The 15,966-nt window shown below is 45.4% G+C and overlaps 1 protein-coding gene across 1 annotated transcript in view; it reads left to right on the forward strand.

Moving 5' to 3' along the window:
• The window catches only part of DCDC2C (doublecortin domain containing 2C), a 289,074-nt gene that overhangs the window by 56,660 nt on the left and 216,448 nt on the right, over positions 1-15,966 (forward strand). The window contains exon 5 of the mRNA XM_075595053.1: positions 8,890-9,033. Within this exon, the coding sequence (XP_075451168.1) occupies positions 8,890-9,033 (144 nt within the window). The remainder of the gene's footprint in view (positions 1-8,889; positions 9,034-15,966) is intronic.

The raw sequence follows: 15,966 nt of genomic DNA on the forward strand, positions 1-15,966 counted from the left end.
ATGTTTTTTTTGGATGATATAAAAAATAAACTATCACCCATTTTTGTTCTTCTTTGTAATTATGTTAAAACCGTTTGAAAACAAGTTTAGTTTCTGTTAAGCATGTTTAAATACTGGAACTAACATTAATGACGACGGTGTGCTGTTTTACTTCATTGGGAAACCAGATAACAAGCACAGTTGTGTCATAGTTAATTTATTTATCATTTTAGTATATGTTCACATTCTTAAAATGAAAGTTTTAGAAAAAAACCTTGTTTTTCCTGTGTTTAAAAGAGAGGTTGGACAGTATTTATTTATTAATAAAATGTTTTACCAGGATAATACATTGAGAGTTACCTCTCGTTTTCAAGTATGTCCTGGGCATAGTTAATATGACAAATAATACATGGTTACAAATACAGTTACATAAATAAACAGGGCATACATTATATACAATACATTGCATGCACTGTTAGAGAAGATGTATATTATAGGCTTATGTAACAGTTACAGACCAGATTAAAATGTTAGACGGCCTTAGTTTTGAAAGAACTTAAACTGGTGGTGGATGTGAGAGTCTCCTGTAGGTTGTTCCAGTTTTGGGGTGCACTGTAAGAGAAGGAGGAGCGGCCGGATACTTTTTTGAGCCTTGGGACCATGAACAGTCTTTTGGAGTCAGATCTCAGATGATAAGTGCTGTATGTGGTAGGGGTGAGGAGCTTGTTCAGATAGGTGGGTAGCTTGCCCAGAAAGTATTTGAAGACAAGACAGGAAAGGTGAACTTTGCGCCTAGATTCGAGTGATGACCAATCTAGTTCTTTGAGCATTTCGCAGTGATGTGTGTTGTAGTTGCATTGGAGAACGAAACAACAAATTGACGTGTGACGTCACAAACCCGGAAGTGCCACATCGGTGGGCTGAGAAGCGTGTATCCAGCTATTGCAGGAACTGACTGATACCACGACATTTCTCGTGTACACCACAAGCTCGTTGGACTCTCCACCATTGCGAGTGGGACTATCCAGGCTCTACCTTGGGACCGAGAGGCCGAGACATGGGAAACTGCATGTATCTTCGTTGATGACATCTGAATTGGCGTCCTGTCTGGTGCATGGGTAACATTAACCCCTGACATGCCTGTTTAATTTTGTTTTGATGTATGCACAATACTTACCCTTATTTGTTGGTTATTTTTAATATATCTTTTAATATACTATGAGCGTTGTGCGCTGTATTTTTTGTGTATTTTGTCTGAACTTGTAGGGGGTGTTTTTGAGCCATCCCTGGTATCACAGCTGCAGACGCTCCGAATATACATTGTCTATGAGGTCACGTATTGATTTATACATTTATCACTGATTATCAATTCACGTTTGTTTATTGTTTGTAGTTGCGCACCTATTTTCACTTCTATTCACAAATCCCCTGAAACTCTGGAGAGAGAACAGCTTGATACAAGGTCTGTTAACAAAGTACATGGTTTATGAACTGTCTGTCTCCTGCATAGAAAAGAGTAGCTGCCTTATTTTTACTTTGTCTGCTAAAGAGAAACTATTTTGTTTTGTCTGCTGAAGAAAAAGACATTTTTCTTTTGTTTGCTGATGAGAAGCTATTTGTTTTGGTGTGTTGTATGTTTTAAGGCTAAAATAAATAATCCTTATCCAAAGAACCCGCATGTGTAGTTGCATGTACGCTGCAACATATGGTGTCAAGAAGTGCCGGGATTTTGAAAGGCCCCTGCAGTTAAAGGGCCACACACACACACACACACACAAGAATGGAAAAAATGGAAGAATTTTTTAAAGAGTTTCTGTGTGAGCAGACCAGACAGCAGGGACAGTTAATGCAGGAGCAGGCCCGGCTACAAGCAGAGAGAGATGAAAGACTATTGCAGCAGCAAACCCAGCTCCTAGCCCAGCAGCATGCAGCACAGGAGGAGCGGATGGCCAAGCTGCTGACCAAATTCCAGGGGTCTGCCAGTCCAGAACTTGCAAACAAACCCCCGATACTCCTGAGGAAAATGGATCCGAATGAAGAACCAGAGGCTTTTTTACTGACATTTGAAAGGGTTGCCGAAACTCAGGGCTGGGCTGCAGATCGCTGGGCAACTGCTTTGGCCCACTCCTCATAGGAGAAGCCCAGGCCTCATATCAGGGCCTCCCTGCAGATCACGCAATGGACTACCGACAAGTAAAAGCCGCCATACTGGATCGCTTATGTCTGACCCCAGAGACCTACCGGCAGCAGTTCCGGAACATGAAGTACACCGCTAAGATGAGACCCCGGGTCCTCGCTCAGCGGTTATTGGACTTGTGTACGCGCTGGATATAACCCGAGGAGTGCACTAAGGAGGCAATTCTTGAGCAGGTGGCTTTGGAACAATTTCTACAAATAATACCCCCTTCCGCATGCTCGTGGGTAAAACAACACGCTGCTGAAACCCTAGCTTTGGCGGTCCGACTCGTGGAGAACTTCCTTGGGGCTGAGCAGCAGGCGAGTGTCCTGGACCCGACTCCACCGGCACTTGCGGACACCCAAAGAGGGAGATCGGATCAACGGGGAACCTACGGCCCGTCCATACGCAACCGCCAAGTCCAACAGAAGGAGCAGTCGTTCCAGCAAGGACGGAGTCCAAATGCTGGTCCCCGCCGAGACCCTCATCTCCTTCCTGATGTCGGCTCGTCGCAAAATGAGAGGAACTTCCGAGGACGTCGCCCACAGGACCCACCAGATGCCCGGTCTCCAGTATCCGGTCCAGCGGAGCGCTATCCACAGCCCCGTCCTGCGAGGGAACCTTCTCCATGTTTTGCCTGCGGAGAACAAGGCCACCGGCACATGGACTGTCCACTGATGGAGTGTTCATTCAGCAGGACCGTCGCCTCGGCCTTCACTGGAGAAAATTACAAGCCCTGGCTACTTCCAGTCCTGATTGGGGGATAAACCGTCCAGGCCCTTGTAGATTCGGGCTCTGGGAAAACTCTGGTCCTCCAGGAACTGTTACCGACTCACGTGTGTTCTTTTGACTCCCCATGGAATATAGAATGTATACACGGCGATGTAAAACGCTAACCGACGGCCAAAATCCGGCTACAGGTAAAAGGTCAGGAGTCTTACCTCGAAGTAGGAGTCGCTCCTTTGCTCCCTGCCCCCGTTGTGCTCGGCCGGGACTGGCCTTTCTTTTCGGACCTAATGGCTCCAGTCTCTCATGAGGAGCATCATTTTATGGCTCAGGAGAACCCTGGCAAACTGTTCCCGTTCTCGGCAGACCTTTTTCCCAGTAGACACCGGGTTCAAAAGACTCGGAAGCAAAGACGCTCTGACAAACAGGACTGGTTGCAGAAATCTGGGCGCAAGGTGACCATTCTAGTAGTCAGAGGTCACAAGTGATGGCTGGGGATGGCCAGAGGGAGGGGGATATGGGCCCTGGAGATTTACCAGACCTGTACCTCCCTGACTTTTGCCAGAAGCAAAGGGAAGACCCAGTCCTTGCTAGACAGTATGAAAAGGTGGTGAAAATTGATGAGCAGATTTTAAATGCACAGAGGGTGATAGTATTCCCCCATTTTGAGCTATCAAATGATATCCTGTATAGGGTGATTAGGCAGACACAAACAGGGGAGGTCACCAGACAGATATTGGTTCCCAAGTCATTCGTTAAATCTGTGTTCACTCTAGCCAATACTGTCCCTTGGGGTGGTCACCTGGGCAGGGATAAAACATTGGATCGTATTTCATCCCGATTCTATTGGCCAGGGATGCATAGTGATATTGCTAAGCTATGTGCAGCATGTCCGGAGTGCCAGCTAACTAGTCCAAAAGGACAAAAACCAGCCCCTTTGGTTCCTCTACCCTTGGTGTCAGTTCCCTTTGAGAGGATTGGGGTAGACTTGGTAGGACCTCTAGAACCTTCTGCGAAAAGACACAGGTTTATTCTTGTAATAGTTGATTACGCAACAAGATATCCTGAGGCGTTCCCCCTGAGAACAGTAACGGCGAAGCAAGTAGCCAACAAGTTGTTGGAACTGTTCTGACGGGTTGGACTTCCCCAGGTTATGTTGACAGACCAAGGTACACATTTCATTGCTAAACTGATGCAGGTTGTCTTAAAGTTATTAGAGGTCAAGTCTGTTCGGACATCGGTCTACCATCCACAGACTGACGGATTGGTGGAAAGATTTAACCAAACTCTAAAAGGGATGCTGAGGAAATTTGTAGATTCAGAGAAGAGAGCCTGGGATGAACTTCTCCCTTTTCTGCTGTTTGCAGTGCGGGAAGTTCACCAGGCCTCCACGGGATTCTCTCCATTTGAATTGTTCTATGGCCGCCAACCCCAGGGTATCCTAGACCTCCTAAAGGAGTCCTGGGAGGAACAGTGGTCGCCTTCTAAGAATACCCTGCAATATGTACTAGACCTTAGGAAGCGCCTAGATGTGGTCGGCCATTTTGCTAGGGAGAATCTTAGATCAGCCCAGGACAGTCAGGAGAGACATTACAATCAGAATGCTCACATGAGAGTGTTTCACCCGGGAGACCAGGTGATGTTGTTGTTACCCAGTTGCGAGAGTAAACTCCTGGCCAAATGGCAGGGCCCATTCGAAGTACTCCGCCGTACGGGTGATGTGGATTACGAGATCGCTCAACCAGGGTCCAGGAAGGGTAAACAAATTTACCATGTGAACTTGCTGAAACCCTGAAAGATGCAGCGGTCTCTATTCATCCACCCGGTGGAGGAGGAAACGAACTTGGGACGTGAGTGACGATAAAATCCCAATTGGTAAACAGTTGTCCTCTGAACAAAAAGGGGACTTGTTAGCAATAATTACACAATTCCATGATGTTTTTTCTGATTTACCAGGGCAAACTAACTTCATTTCACATGCGATCGAGACAGCACATGGGGTAAAAGTACGTTCCCATCCTTATAGGTTGCCTGAAAGCCGTAGGGCTCTGGTAGAGAAGGAGGTACAAGAAATGTTACACTTAGGAGTGATTTGAGGAATCATGCAGTGAGTGGTGTAGTCCACTAGTCATGGTCCCTAAACCCAATGGGAAGGTAAGATTTTGTGTGGATCTCCGAAAGGTCAATGCGGTATCCAAGTTTGACCATATCCGATGCCAAGGGTGGACAAATTAATTGACGCCCTTGGTAACGCGGAATATATATCCACGCTGGACTTGACAAAAGGATACTGGCAAATACCCTTAGAGGAAAAGTCCAAGTGCAAAACAGCCTTTGCCACTCCCATGGGTTTATACCAGTTTGTGACAATGCCATTTGTACTGCATGGAGCCCCAGCCACATTTCAGAGACTCATGGATAAGGTACTGAGACCCCATAGGACTTATGCCGCAGCCTACCTAGATGACATTGTCATTTATAGTAAACACTGGCGGGCCCATCTAAATAGGCTGAAAGCGGTCCTCAAATCTCTAAGAGAGGCAGGGCTCACAGCCAACCCTAAGAAATGCGCCTTGGGTAAGGCGGAAACCAAATACTTAGGGTATGCAGTGGGAGGTGGAAAAGTAAGGCCACTAGCCGACAAGGTAGTTGCCCTGAAAGAAGTTCCGACCCCCCAAACAAAAACGCAGGTACACTCTGCTGGGTTTCGCAGGGTACTACCGGCGGTTCATCCCCAACTATTCGGAAGTGGCAGCCCCTTTAACGGACCTCACTAAAAAGTGTGCCCCTACACAAGTGGTATGGTCAAGGGATTGTCGGAGAGCCTTGGAGGACATAAAAAGGTGTCTATCAGAGGGTCCCGTCCTTAGAAGCCCGGACTTCAACAGCTCTTTTGTAGTGCAAACAGATGCATCAGAGATAGAGGTAGGGGCAGTGTTGTCACAACAGTTTGAGGGAGTTGAACACCCTATCCTTTTCCTGAGTAGGAAATTGTTCCCGAGGGAAAAAAACTACTCAGTGATTGAGAAGGAGTGCCTCGCAGTAAAGTGGGCAATCGAGGCTTTGAGGCATTACCTGGCAGGTGTTCATTTTACTTTGGTGACGGACCATGCTCCACTGAAGTGGTTAAATAGTATGAAGGATTCCAATGCTAGATTAACTAGGTGGTATATGGCCCTCCAACCCTTCTCATTTGAGATTCAGCACAGGCCGGGAAAAGAGAACGCAAATGCTGACTTCTTTTCTAGGGTGGATGGTCGGGCTTCAGCCGTGCGTAGCCTCAGCTACACACTAACAGGGGAGGAATGTGACAGGGTAAATAAAAGCCACCAGCTATATGCCTGGCAGACATATGTTTAGTCTGCAGTGCAGCAGTGATTAGGTTAACTTCAGCTGGGAACCTCAGGACAATTAGTTGGATCCCAGCTGCCTAATCAAGGTGTGTTAAAAACCCCAGGCTGTAGACACATGCTGGCTAGCTGTTCAGGAGAGAGGAGATTACTGATAGAAGGTCTGTCTTTTTGTATGCTGTCTGAAGCAGGGAAATCCCCTGAAACTCTGGAGAGAGAACAGCTTGATACAAGGTCTGTTAACAAAGTACGTGGTTTATGAACTATCTGTCTCCTGCATAGAAAAGAAGCTGCCTTATTTTTACTCTGTCTGCTAAAGAGAAACTATTTTGTTTTGTCTGCTGAAGAAAAATAAATTTTTCTTTTGTTTGCTGATGAGAAGCTATTTGTTTTGGTGTGTTGTATGTTTTAAGGCTAAAATAAATAAGCCTTATCCAAAGAACCCGCGTGTGTAGTTGCATGTACGCTGCAACACAGCCCTCGCTGCGTTCACATCCGGTGCATATGTCATGTGTATGGTGCTATGAAGTAGCTGGTGACGGGATGGCACCTTCCCTGCGCTCAAAGATCACATCATCGAGGACAGGGTCCTGGGGAGTGTGGAGGACTGTGAGGACAGGGTCCGGGGGGAGAGAGGAGGACTGCGAGGACAGGGTCTGGGGGAAAAGAGGGGGACTGCGAGGTCAGGGTCCGGGGGGAGAGAGGGGGACTGCAAGGAATGAGGGGGACTGTGAGGAAAGGTCCAGATTGCGAGAGGGGGACTGCGAGGTCAGGGTCCGGGGAGTGAAAGAGGGACAGTAAGCAATAGAGACCTACCAGGCTGTGGAAAGACCCCGGGGGTCGAGAGAGGCCTTTTCAGACTGACCAGAGTCCACAGCAGGGAAAAGGAGAGACTTCCTCACTGACTACAGAGACCCCGCGCTGGCTGGGTGTGGGGGGTGGGGGAGCGAGAAGAGAACTCTCTTCCACCACAGAGACCGGCGGGGGGAGAAGCCTCCAGTTACTCACAAGAGATCCCCCTCCCACTAAACCCCCCCGAGAGACCCCCTCACTATCCGGAGAGATCCCAGGATTAGAGAGACCCCCCAGGCTTCTCTTACCCCCCTCGTTTTTCCCCGGGTCTCTCCCTGAATCTTCTTCCTCTCGCCGGTGTTTACGGCCTCTCCTGCCCAGTGTCCCCAACCTCTCCTGCGCCTTTGCACAGGCTGGGCCTGCCTGTGTTACCGGAGCGCGGGATGGAGGCCTTGGGCTCTTTGCTGCTGGTGTTGGCAGTGCTGCTGTCTGCGGGAGGAGGTGGAGGCGCAGTCTCAGTGCTGACATATACAACCGGAGGATTGTAAACAGGGCGGCAGTCCCTGGACTGCTGGGAAAGCGGTGGTGGCTGGCCCGAGATCCGACGTGGGGAAGGGGTTGTACAGCAGTGTCGATACCGGCAGATACCTATCCCTGAGCCCTCTACCCAACTGGACTAGCACCCAGTTAGTACTGCTCGGTATACCCCTCTGAGCTTCTGCGGGCGATGGAAAATCCTGTGCATGTGCACGGGGACGTGGGCTCCTGACATGCGGTCCTGCGCATATGCATGATCATGACCATTCATGTGCATGTCCGCTGCAGTTACGGCCGCTCCTGCGCATGTGTGCAGCGATGGCTGCTTCAGCACGACGGCCACTCCTGTACATTCGCGGAGCAGCATGCATCCGGCCCCCGAACTGCAACTCCCAGCAGGCTACAAAACACAATGACGTCACTTCCACCGACACTTCCATCTCCATGAAGGAGATTTGTGCCAATGGAAATTTCAATTCATGCAGGTGCCAGCAAAGAAGTTTCACTTTAAAAAGGGCTCAGCAAAGCCCGAAACGATGCTGTACCTCGATTTGCTTCACTCACTGTGGATGACGATGTATTGTATGTAGTAAGGAGTGTCTCCTTTATTCTGAATGTCAATATTTAATGTTTTCTAGTGTCGCTGCTCAAAATGCTTATTTTTTTTATTTTTTTTATTTATACATTAGTGTTGGACCACATGATGTGTTGCAAGCACCCTTTTTGAGAACTATATTATTAATCTGTTTCTGCTATTGTTGTACAGTGTTAAACATTTTAGGATCTATGACCCCTGTCAATGACCTGTCTATGACCCCTGTCAATGATCTATGACCCCTGTTCAATATGCTTTGAAGCAGGGTTACCCTACTGTAGCTCAGGCAGCTCTCTGCTCTTTTCCTGAGCAAGACGAATATGACTTCACAGCATATGCAATAAGACCTATCCAGCAAGGTTCTACAAATGCTTCTTGATGCACAGCAAGTTTTCCTGCTTGCCTCTCGTACCTTCTCTAGAACTCCTCTTATTATTATTCCTCCGATCATTCAGTGAATGAAGATATGTGAGAAGGGTAAAACAAGGGCAAAATAGTGGTGGCGGAGAGACGCATGTTCTAAATACGAACAATTTAATACCAACATTGCTTTAAATCATAGACCCCCACAAGTTTATCTCAGGGGGAGAAATTTTTGTATATAATGGAGTATCGATAATCTTTTCTTTAAAAAAAAGTGTATATTATTCTTTGCATTGTAAATTAGACGCACTATATTCAGTAATTTACAGTATTTAGAATTAAATATAACATTTTTCTTATTTTGATTTCAGATTATATACTATGAGTGGACAACGCATTTTTAGCTCAGACCAGATAGAGAAGAATAAATATTATGTTGCAGCAGGAAAAGAAAAGTTCCAACATTTGCCATATTTCCACTGGATTCCCACTAAAACGGAGCGGGAAACTGAAAGGTAAGTTCCCCCCGCCCCCCTAATTTTTTCAAAAAACATCTTAATACTTTCTTCCTCCTATTCACACTCCAAATATCCATGGCAGAAATGTGTAAATCTAACACAAAGCTGTCTTGATGCATTATTTTGTATTCAGTTTACTGGAGAGGGTGTGACCACTTTTCCACAAAGTGCAATTAAATGCTCAGCAAATAATAGTTTTTTTTTGCACATCATTGTAATACGTTTGTTAATTAAGTGTCTTACATTTAATGAAAATCATCCAAAATATAATTTGTGCTCCTGATACATACAGTAGCGCGTTCATCGTTTACAAATCTAAACCGTTTCATAGAACTGCACACGGGTAACATTCAGTTTCATATCCATCTTGCCATAGATTTTCTTAAATCTGTTTTACAATTTCTATTTGTAGTACTGTACAATAAAAAATGTTTTTACTTCAGCCATCTCAGCAAGTGGTGTGAACAGAATATGTTTTTTGTATCACAAATATATTTAAATGCTGATAATTGTAGAACCTGAACTTGCAGAAATTTGAAGGATACTGTTGTGATAATTACTGTAATTTCTAATCCTTAATTACCATTTCAGTCTGTCCCTAAACTACACATGCATACCATTTCCCTACACCTGAGCTGGGCCCAGTAGGAATTTGGATTTAGCAAAATTGTGCAATGATTCCACTCCTTTCCTCCCTAAAGTTTCTGTCACATATTTTGCGAGCTGTCCACTAAGATAGGAGGTAAGAGACATTTAGTGCAAAAACGCAGCATTACTGTAGATTTATCATTGTTTTTAATGCAATATCTTTCTTTAATAAAACAATTGCTTTTTTAAATACTATTTTCATAGTTCTTAGACTCGATGAATAGCCGCCATTGAGGACATCTTTTATTCAGCATATTCACAATATAATCACACTTTTACTTGTGTCTGTTACAACATAGATTTCATTGTCTCAGAAGCAGAGTTCTCGTTGAGGGCAAATTACATATGAATGTTTTCACTGTATATATATATAAGAGCCTTTGCTCTTAAGCAGAAATGCTTTTAAGTAGAAATCTTTCAAGTAGTATGGAAGTTTAAAAAAGGAAGTTCAAAAAGAAGTGGAAAAAGTGAACACAATCTACTGCTTCTGATTCCTGCATTTGAACTACGCTGGAAAGGAGGTTATCATCCCACACTGCACATCTCAACACATTACTATTGCTGTGATGCCACCTTTACTTTTTATATTTACTGTAACCTCACTTATTCTCAAATTATGCACTTCCTTCCACCAGCCTCATCATGTCTCTAACTCTATTCATATTTCGCCATCTCTCCTTACTTCACCACTTCTCAGTTCACATGAACTCTTCTCTTACCTGCGCCCTCTGTCACCACACAGTTATGCCGCCTGCACTAAAACACACCCCTACAAATCATCCTCTCACATTCTCTTTCTGTCCATGCTTCTCCTCCTTGCTTCTGGGGATATCTCTCCCAATCCTGGTCCCTGCCTTATTTCTACTTGCTCTCATCCTCGCCTTCCACATGCAACTTCTACTCCTTCTGGTGTCAACCCCTCTAACCTCATACCCATCCCCTGCCACCCTCCCTCCTCTCTCCCTTTCTCCTGTGCCCTTTGGAATGCTCGCTCCCTCTCTAACAAGTTCCTCTCTGTGCATGACTTCTTTCTCTCTCACTCCCTGCTTCTCTTTGCTATAACTGAGACCTGGCTCACTCAGTCTGACTCTGCTCTGGAAGCTGCCCTCTCCTATGGTGGCCTTTCCTTCTCCCACACTCCACGCCCTGGTGGCAGGGGTGGAGGCGTGGGGCTCCTGCTCTCCTCTCTCTGCCGTTACAGAACAGTTTCTATTCCCCCCTCTCTTGCTTTTCCCTCCTTCGAGGCTCACACAGTCCAGATCTTCTCTCCTCTCCCGGTCCATGTGGCGGTCATCTATCGCCCACCTTCCTCTATTCATTCCCCTTCTGCCTTTCTCTCTCACTTTGAATCCTGGCTCTCTTTCTTTCTCTCCTCAGACTCCCCTGTTCTTCTCCTTGGGGACTTCAACTGCCACATCGATGACCCCTCTCTCCCTTGGGCTTCCCGCTTTCTTTCTCTAACCTCTTCTTTTAGCCTTCAACAGTGGACTGCAGCCAGCACCCACAAGGATGGCCACTACTTAGACCTGGTTTTCACTAAAAACTTCTCTCTCTCCGACTTCTCCATTTCCCCTTTTCCTCTCTCCGACCATCACCTCATCTCATTTTCTCTCTCTCGCTTCTCTCCATCTCCATCTCCATCTCGCCCTCGTTTTTGCAGAAACCTGCGCTCTATTAACCTACCAGCTCTTGATTCCACTTTACGCTCCTCCCTCTCCTCTCTCAGTTCTGCTTCAGACCCTGACAACCTGGTCAGGAACTACAACTCTGCCTTATCTTCCTCTCTTGATCTTCATGCCCCACTTTCTCTCTGCCGTCCTCGCCCTTCTAACCCCAGACCCTGGCTAAACTCCCACACACGCATGCTGCGTTCCTCCACTCGTTCCTCTGAACGCCTCTGGAGGAAATCTCATAAGCTCGCAGACTTCATTCACTACAAATTTATGCTATCCTGTTTCAACTCTGCCCTCTTTCAGGCTAAACAAACCTACTTTTCATCACTAATCAACACACACAAGTCTAACCCACGCCGTCTCTTTTCTGTCTTTGACTCTCTACTCAGACCACCCTCAGCTGCCTCCTCTTCTTCCTCCATCTCACCTCAGGACTTTGCTGACTTTTTTAAGAAAAAGGTGGAGTCCATACGGCAGAACATCCCATCTGTTGCCTCTTCCCATCCCACAATGCTTCCCAACTCTCCTCCTGTCTTTCTTGACTCTTTTTCTGCTATCTCGGAGGAGGATGTATCACTGCTGATCTCCTCTTCTCCCTCTACCACTTGCCCTCTTGATCCCATTCCCTCCCATCTCCTAAAACCTCTTGCTCCTTCTATAATCCCTATGCTCACACAGATCTTTAACTCTTCCCTCTACTCTGGTACCTTTCCTTCATCCTTCAAGCATGCAACCGTTATACCATTACTCAAAAACAGCAAGCTTGACCCTACCTGTCCTTCTAACTATCGACCTGTCTCCCTCCTGCCTTTTGCCTCCAAACTCCTTGAACGTCTTGTATTCTCTCGATTGCTACACTTTCTCAACACCTATTCTGTACTAGACCCTCTACAATCTGGCTTCCACACTGCTCACTCTACTGAAACAGCCCTCACTAAAATAACTGACGACCTCCACGCTGCCAAAGACAGAGGTCATTACACTCTGCTCATATTACTCGACCTCTCTGCAGCATTCGACACCGTGGACCACCCTCTTCTCCTTCACATTCTCCATACTCTTGGTATTCGGAACAAAGCTTTATCCTGGATCTCCTCTTACCTCTCCCATCGTACCTTCAGTGTCTCTTTTGCTAACACCTCCTCCTCCTCTATTGATCTCTCTGTGGGGGTACCCCAGGGCTCTGTCCTGGGACCCCTTCTCTTTTCTCTCTACACACTCTCTCTAGGTGACCTAATCACATCTTTTGGGTTTAAATATCACCTCTATGCTGACGACACACAAATTTACCTTTCAACCCCTGACCTTACACCTGCTATACAGACCAAAGTTTCTGAATGCCTCTCTGGAATATCATCCTGGATGGCCATCCGCCGACTGAAACTTAACATGGCAAAAACAGAGCTCCTTATACTACCTCCCAAACCTGGCCCTACTACATCCTTCCACATTGCTATTGGAAATACGATCATTCACCCAGTAGCCCAAGCACGCTGCCTAGGGGTCACACTTGATTCCTCTCTCTCATTCTCCTCTCATATTCAAAACGTTTCTAAAACTTGTCGCTTTTTCCTCCGCAATATCACAAAGATACGCCCTTTCCTCTGTTACTCAACTGCTAAAACTCTGACTCAGGCCCTCATTCTCTCACGTCTCGATTACTGCAACCTCCTGCTGTCCGGCCTTCCTACCTCTCACCTGTCTCCCCTACAATCTATCCTAAACACTGCTGCCAGAATCACTCTACTCTTTCCTAAATCTGTCTCAGCGTCTCCCCTGCTGAAATCCCTCTCCTGGCTTCCGATTAAATCGTGTATCTCACACTCAATTCTACTGCTCACTTTTAAAGCTTTACATTCTTCTGCCCCTCATTACATCTCAGCCCTAATTTCTCGCTATGCACCATCACGACTCTTGCGTTCTTCTCAAGGAAGTCTTCTTACTACCCCCTTTGTATCTAAAGCTCTCTCCCGCCTTAAACCTTTCTCACTTTCTGCCCCACACCTCTGGAATGCCCTTCCCCTCAATACCCGACTAGCCCCCTCGCTATCCACCTTTAAGACCCACCTTAAGACACATCTGCTTAAAGAAGCATATGAGTAGCACTGGATAATCATGGACACATGACACAAAGCTTGGCCCCCTGTAGACGCACTTACTAGTATTCCCTCCTACTGTCTCTGTACGTTCTCCCTACCTACCAATTAGATTGTAAGCTCCTCGGAGCAGGGACTCCTTCCTTAATGTTACTTTTACAGTATGTCTGAAGCACTTATTCCCATGATCTGTTATTTATATTTGTTATTTATATGACATGTATTACTACTGTGAAGCGCTATGTACATTTTATGGCGCTATACAAATAAAGACATACATACATACATATATATATAGCAACTGTAAATATTCCTGTATATTCATTTGCATGTCTTAGACAGGTCTGCAACCCTGTCTTTCACCATTATCACCCAGCACACAGCACTTGGTGAAAGACAGGGTTGCAGACCTGTCTAAGACATGCAAATGAATATACAGGAATATTTACAGTTGCTTTGTGCTTTACTGTGGAGGGTTTTAGTCACTTTTTTTACCCACCATAACCTATATATATATATATATATATATACATATATATATATATATATATATATATATATATATATGTAACGGTGTTTGCCCGGGCCAATCTCATATTGCCCCCCCTATGTGGACACTGACCCATGTTACAAGGTATAATAGTGTGGTGCACCTGCTGGCTTACAGGACTCCTGAGTCTCCCGCTTGATGGTATTATGGGGAATGGCATCAGGACTGGCTTATGAGGTATTGCTGAGTTATACTCACTCATGGTACAGCACCTCCATCTGTTCCAGACCCCCAGCGTAGTAGGGAGGAGTCTCTGAAAGAGAACCTCTATGTGCACCTTCTTCCCAAGTGACTCCACAATCAGGACAGAAGCGATATCTTTCTTTGGCATCTTTATTGTTACCATACATGGACAGCCGCCCATCATAGCGGCCGGTCTAGCCGCTCATCTCAGGTTTCCAACCCAAAGGAAGTCCCTGACCATACACTCACAGACGAGGGCACTGAAAGCAGGTCTAGGTCTTCCCTTACTCCCTGGTAGAGTAAGAGGAATAGTCGTCCACACCACTCCCTTGAGGGAGGGCCACAAACACTGCCAGTGCCCTGACAGGTTGCTGGACAGACTCGCCTCACTCAGGTGGTGAGGCACACTGACTAAATAGAGGAAGTGCTGCATATTATATAGATTCAGTAGGCACCACCCCTATGTCACTGTAAGTGGACACAGAGCCTGGTGTCACTTCCTTCACTAATAATACACAGCACAGGAGGTGAGGACAAACCCCATGATTACTCCTGGCAAACCTGCCCATAACAGGGATTATTGCACAGGAGGAGAAAGACATGTATATATATAGCCCTGATTTATATTCTGTAGCAGGCATTTCTCTTGTGTTTGTGTATATATATATATATATATATATATATATATATATATATATATATATATATATATATATACACAAACACAAGAGAAATGCCTGCTACAGACTATAATGGAATACAGAGTACTCATATAAGTGTGCTTGGAACAAAGATATATGAAAACAAGTACTGTAGAGAAAAAAGTGTCTCATGAATAGCACTCAAGTATACTCAAATGTATAATAAACATACAAATTTTATTAGAAGCATCACATAAATGAACATTTAAGTTAGAACAGTCCCTGACACTATCCTCTATAAATACTATAATTGGGGAAGAAAAAACCCCACATCAAATAATAGCATGCAGAAGTAGATCACAGATCACAGTACAGGCTCACAGAAATAAACAGATTGGTGCATAGGGTTTACAATAAATCCCTCACCCAATGAGACTGGCCAGTCTGAGGATAAATCTATTAATGCAGGAAACTAAATATGTATGTACTAAAGTATACCTCAGCTGCAACACTGACTAAAGCAGATAATATAATATGCACACTGATAACAGAAATGTGTCCTAAAATAAAGAAAACAGTTCCCTCCCCAAAGTTCCAGTAAAGAAGGCAAAAATGGACACCTCCCACACAAATAGAACCAGACCTGAGAGTAACAGAGAAATGGAATTCTGAGTTAGAAAAAAGTGTGTATATGACACTAATATTGAGAGTGCTATTAAGCTGCACAAAGTCAGTTTACAGTCCATACATATGAAGATAAGATGCTACTGTAAGGACGTATCAAAAGAGAAGAGTCCGAATGCAAAAATAAACCTGATCCAGAATAACAGGAGTCAGCTCTGCAGTAGATGAAAGAGGGGCGTCAGGGAGTATAAACACTATCCCCAACATACGTTTCGCCCCTTGGCTTCATCCGGGGGCTTAAAAACTGTGCAACCATGTAATCTATTTATTGCGCATCAGCTGTGACGCTCACCAATGAGCTCTGCAGAAAGCGGAGGTACTGCGCATTCGTGAATTACCTAGTGTTGAGCCTGTATTGCGATCAGCTGCACATTTGCGATCCGGTACGTCATGTGTAAAGAAGATATTCTAATACTCTAGACACTCATGCGTCCTGCTGTTAAGGTCGATCAGCA

Source organism: Ascaphus truei, chromosome 4, assembly GCF_040206685.1.
Source record: "Ascaphus truei isolate aAscTru1 chromosome 4, aAscTru1.hap1, whole genome shotgun sequence".
NCBI classification, from domain to species: Eukaryota; Metazoa; Chordata; class Amphibia; order Anura; family Ascaphidae; genus Ascaphus; species Ascaphus truei.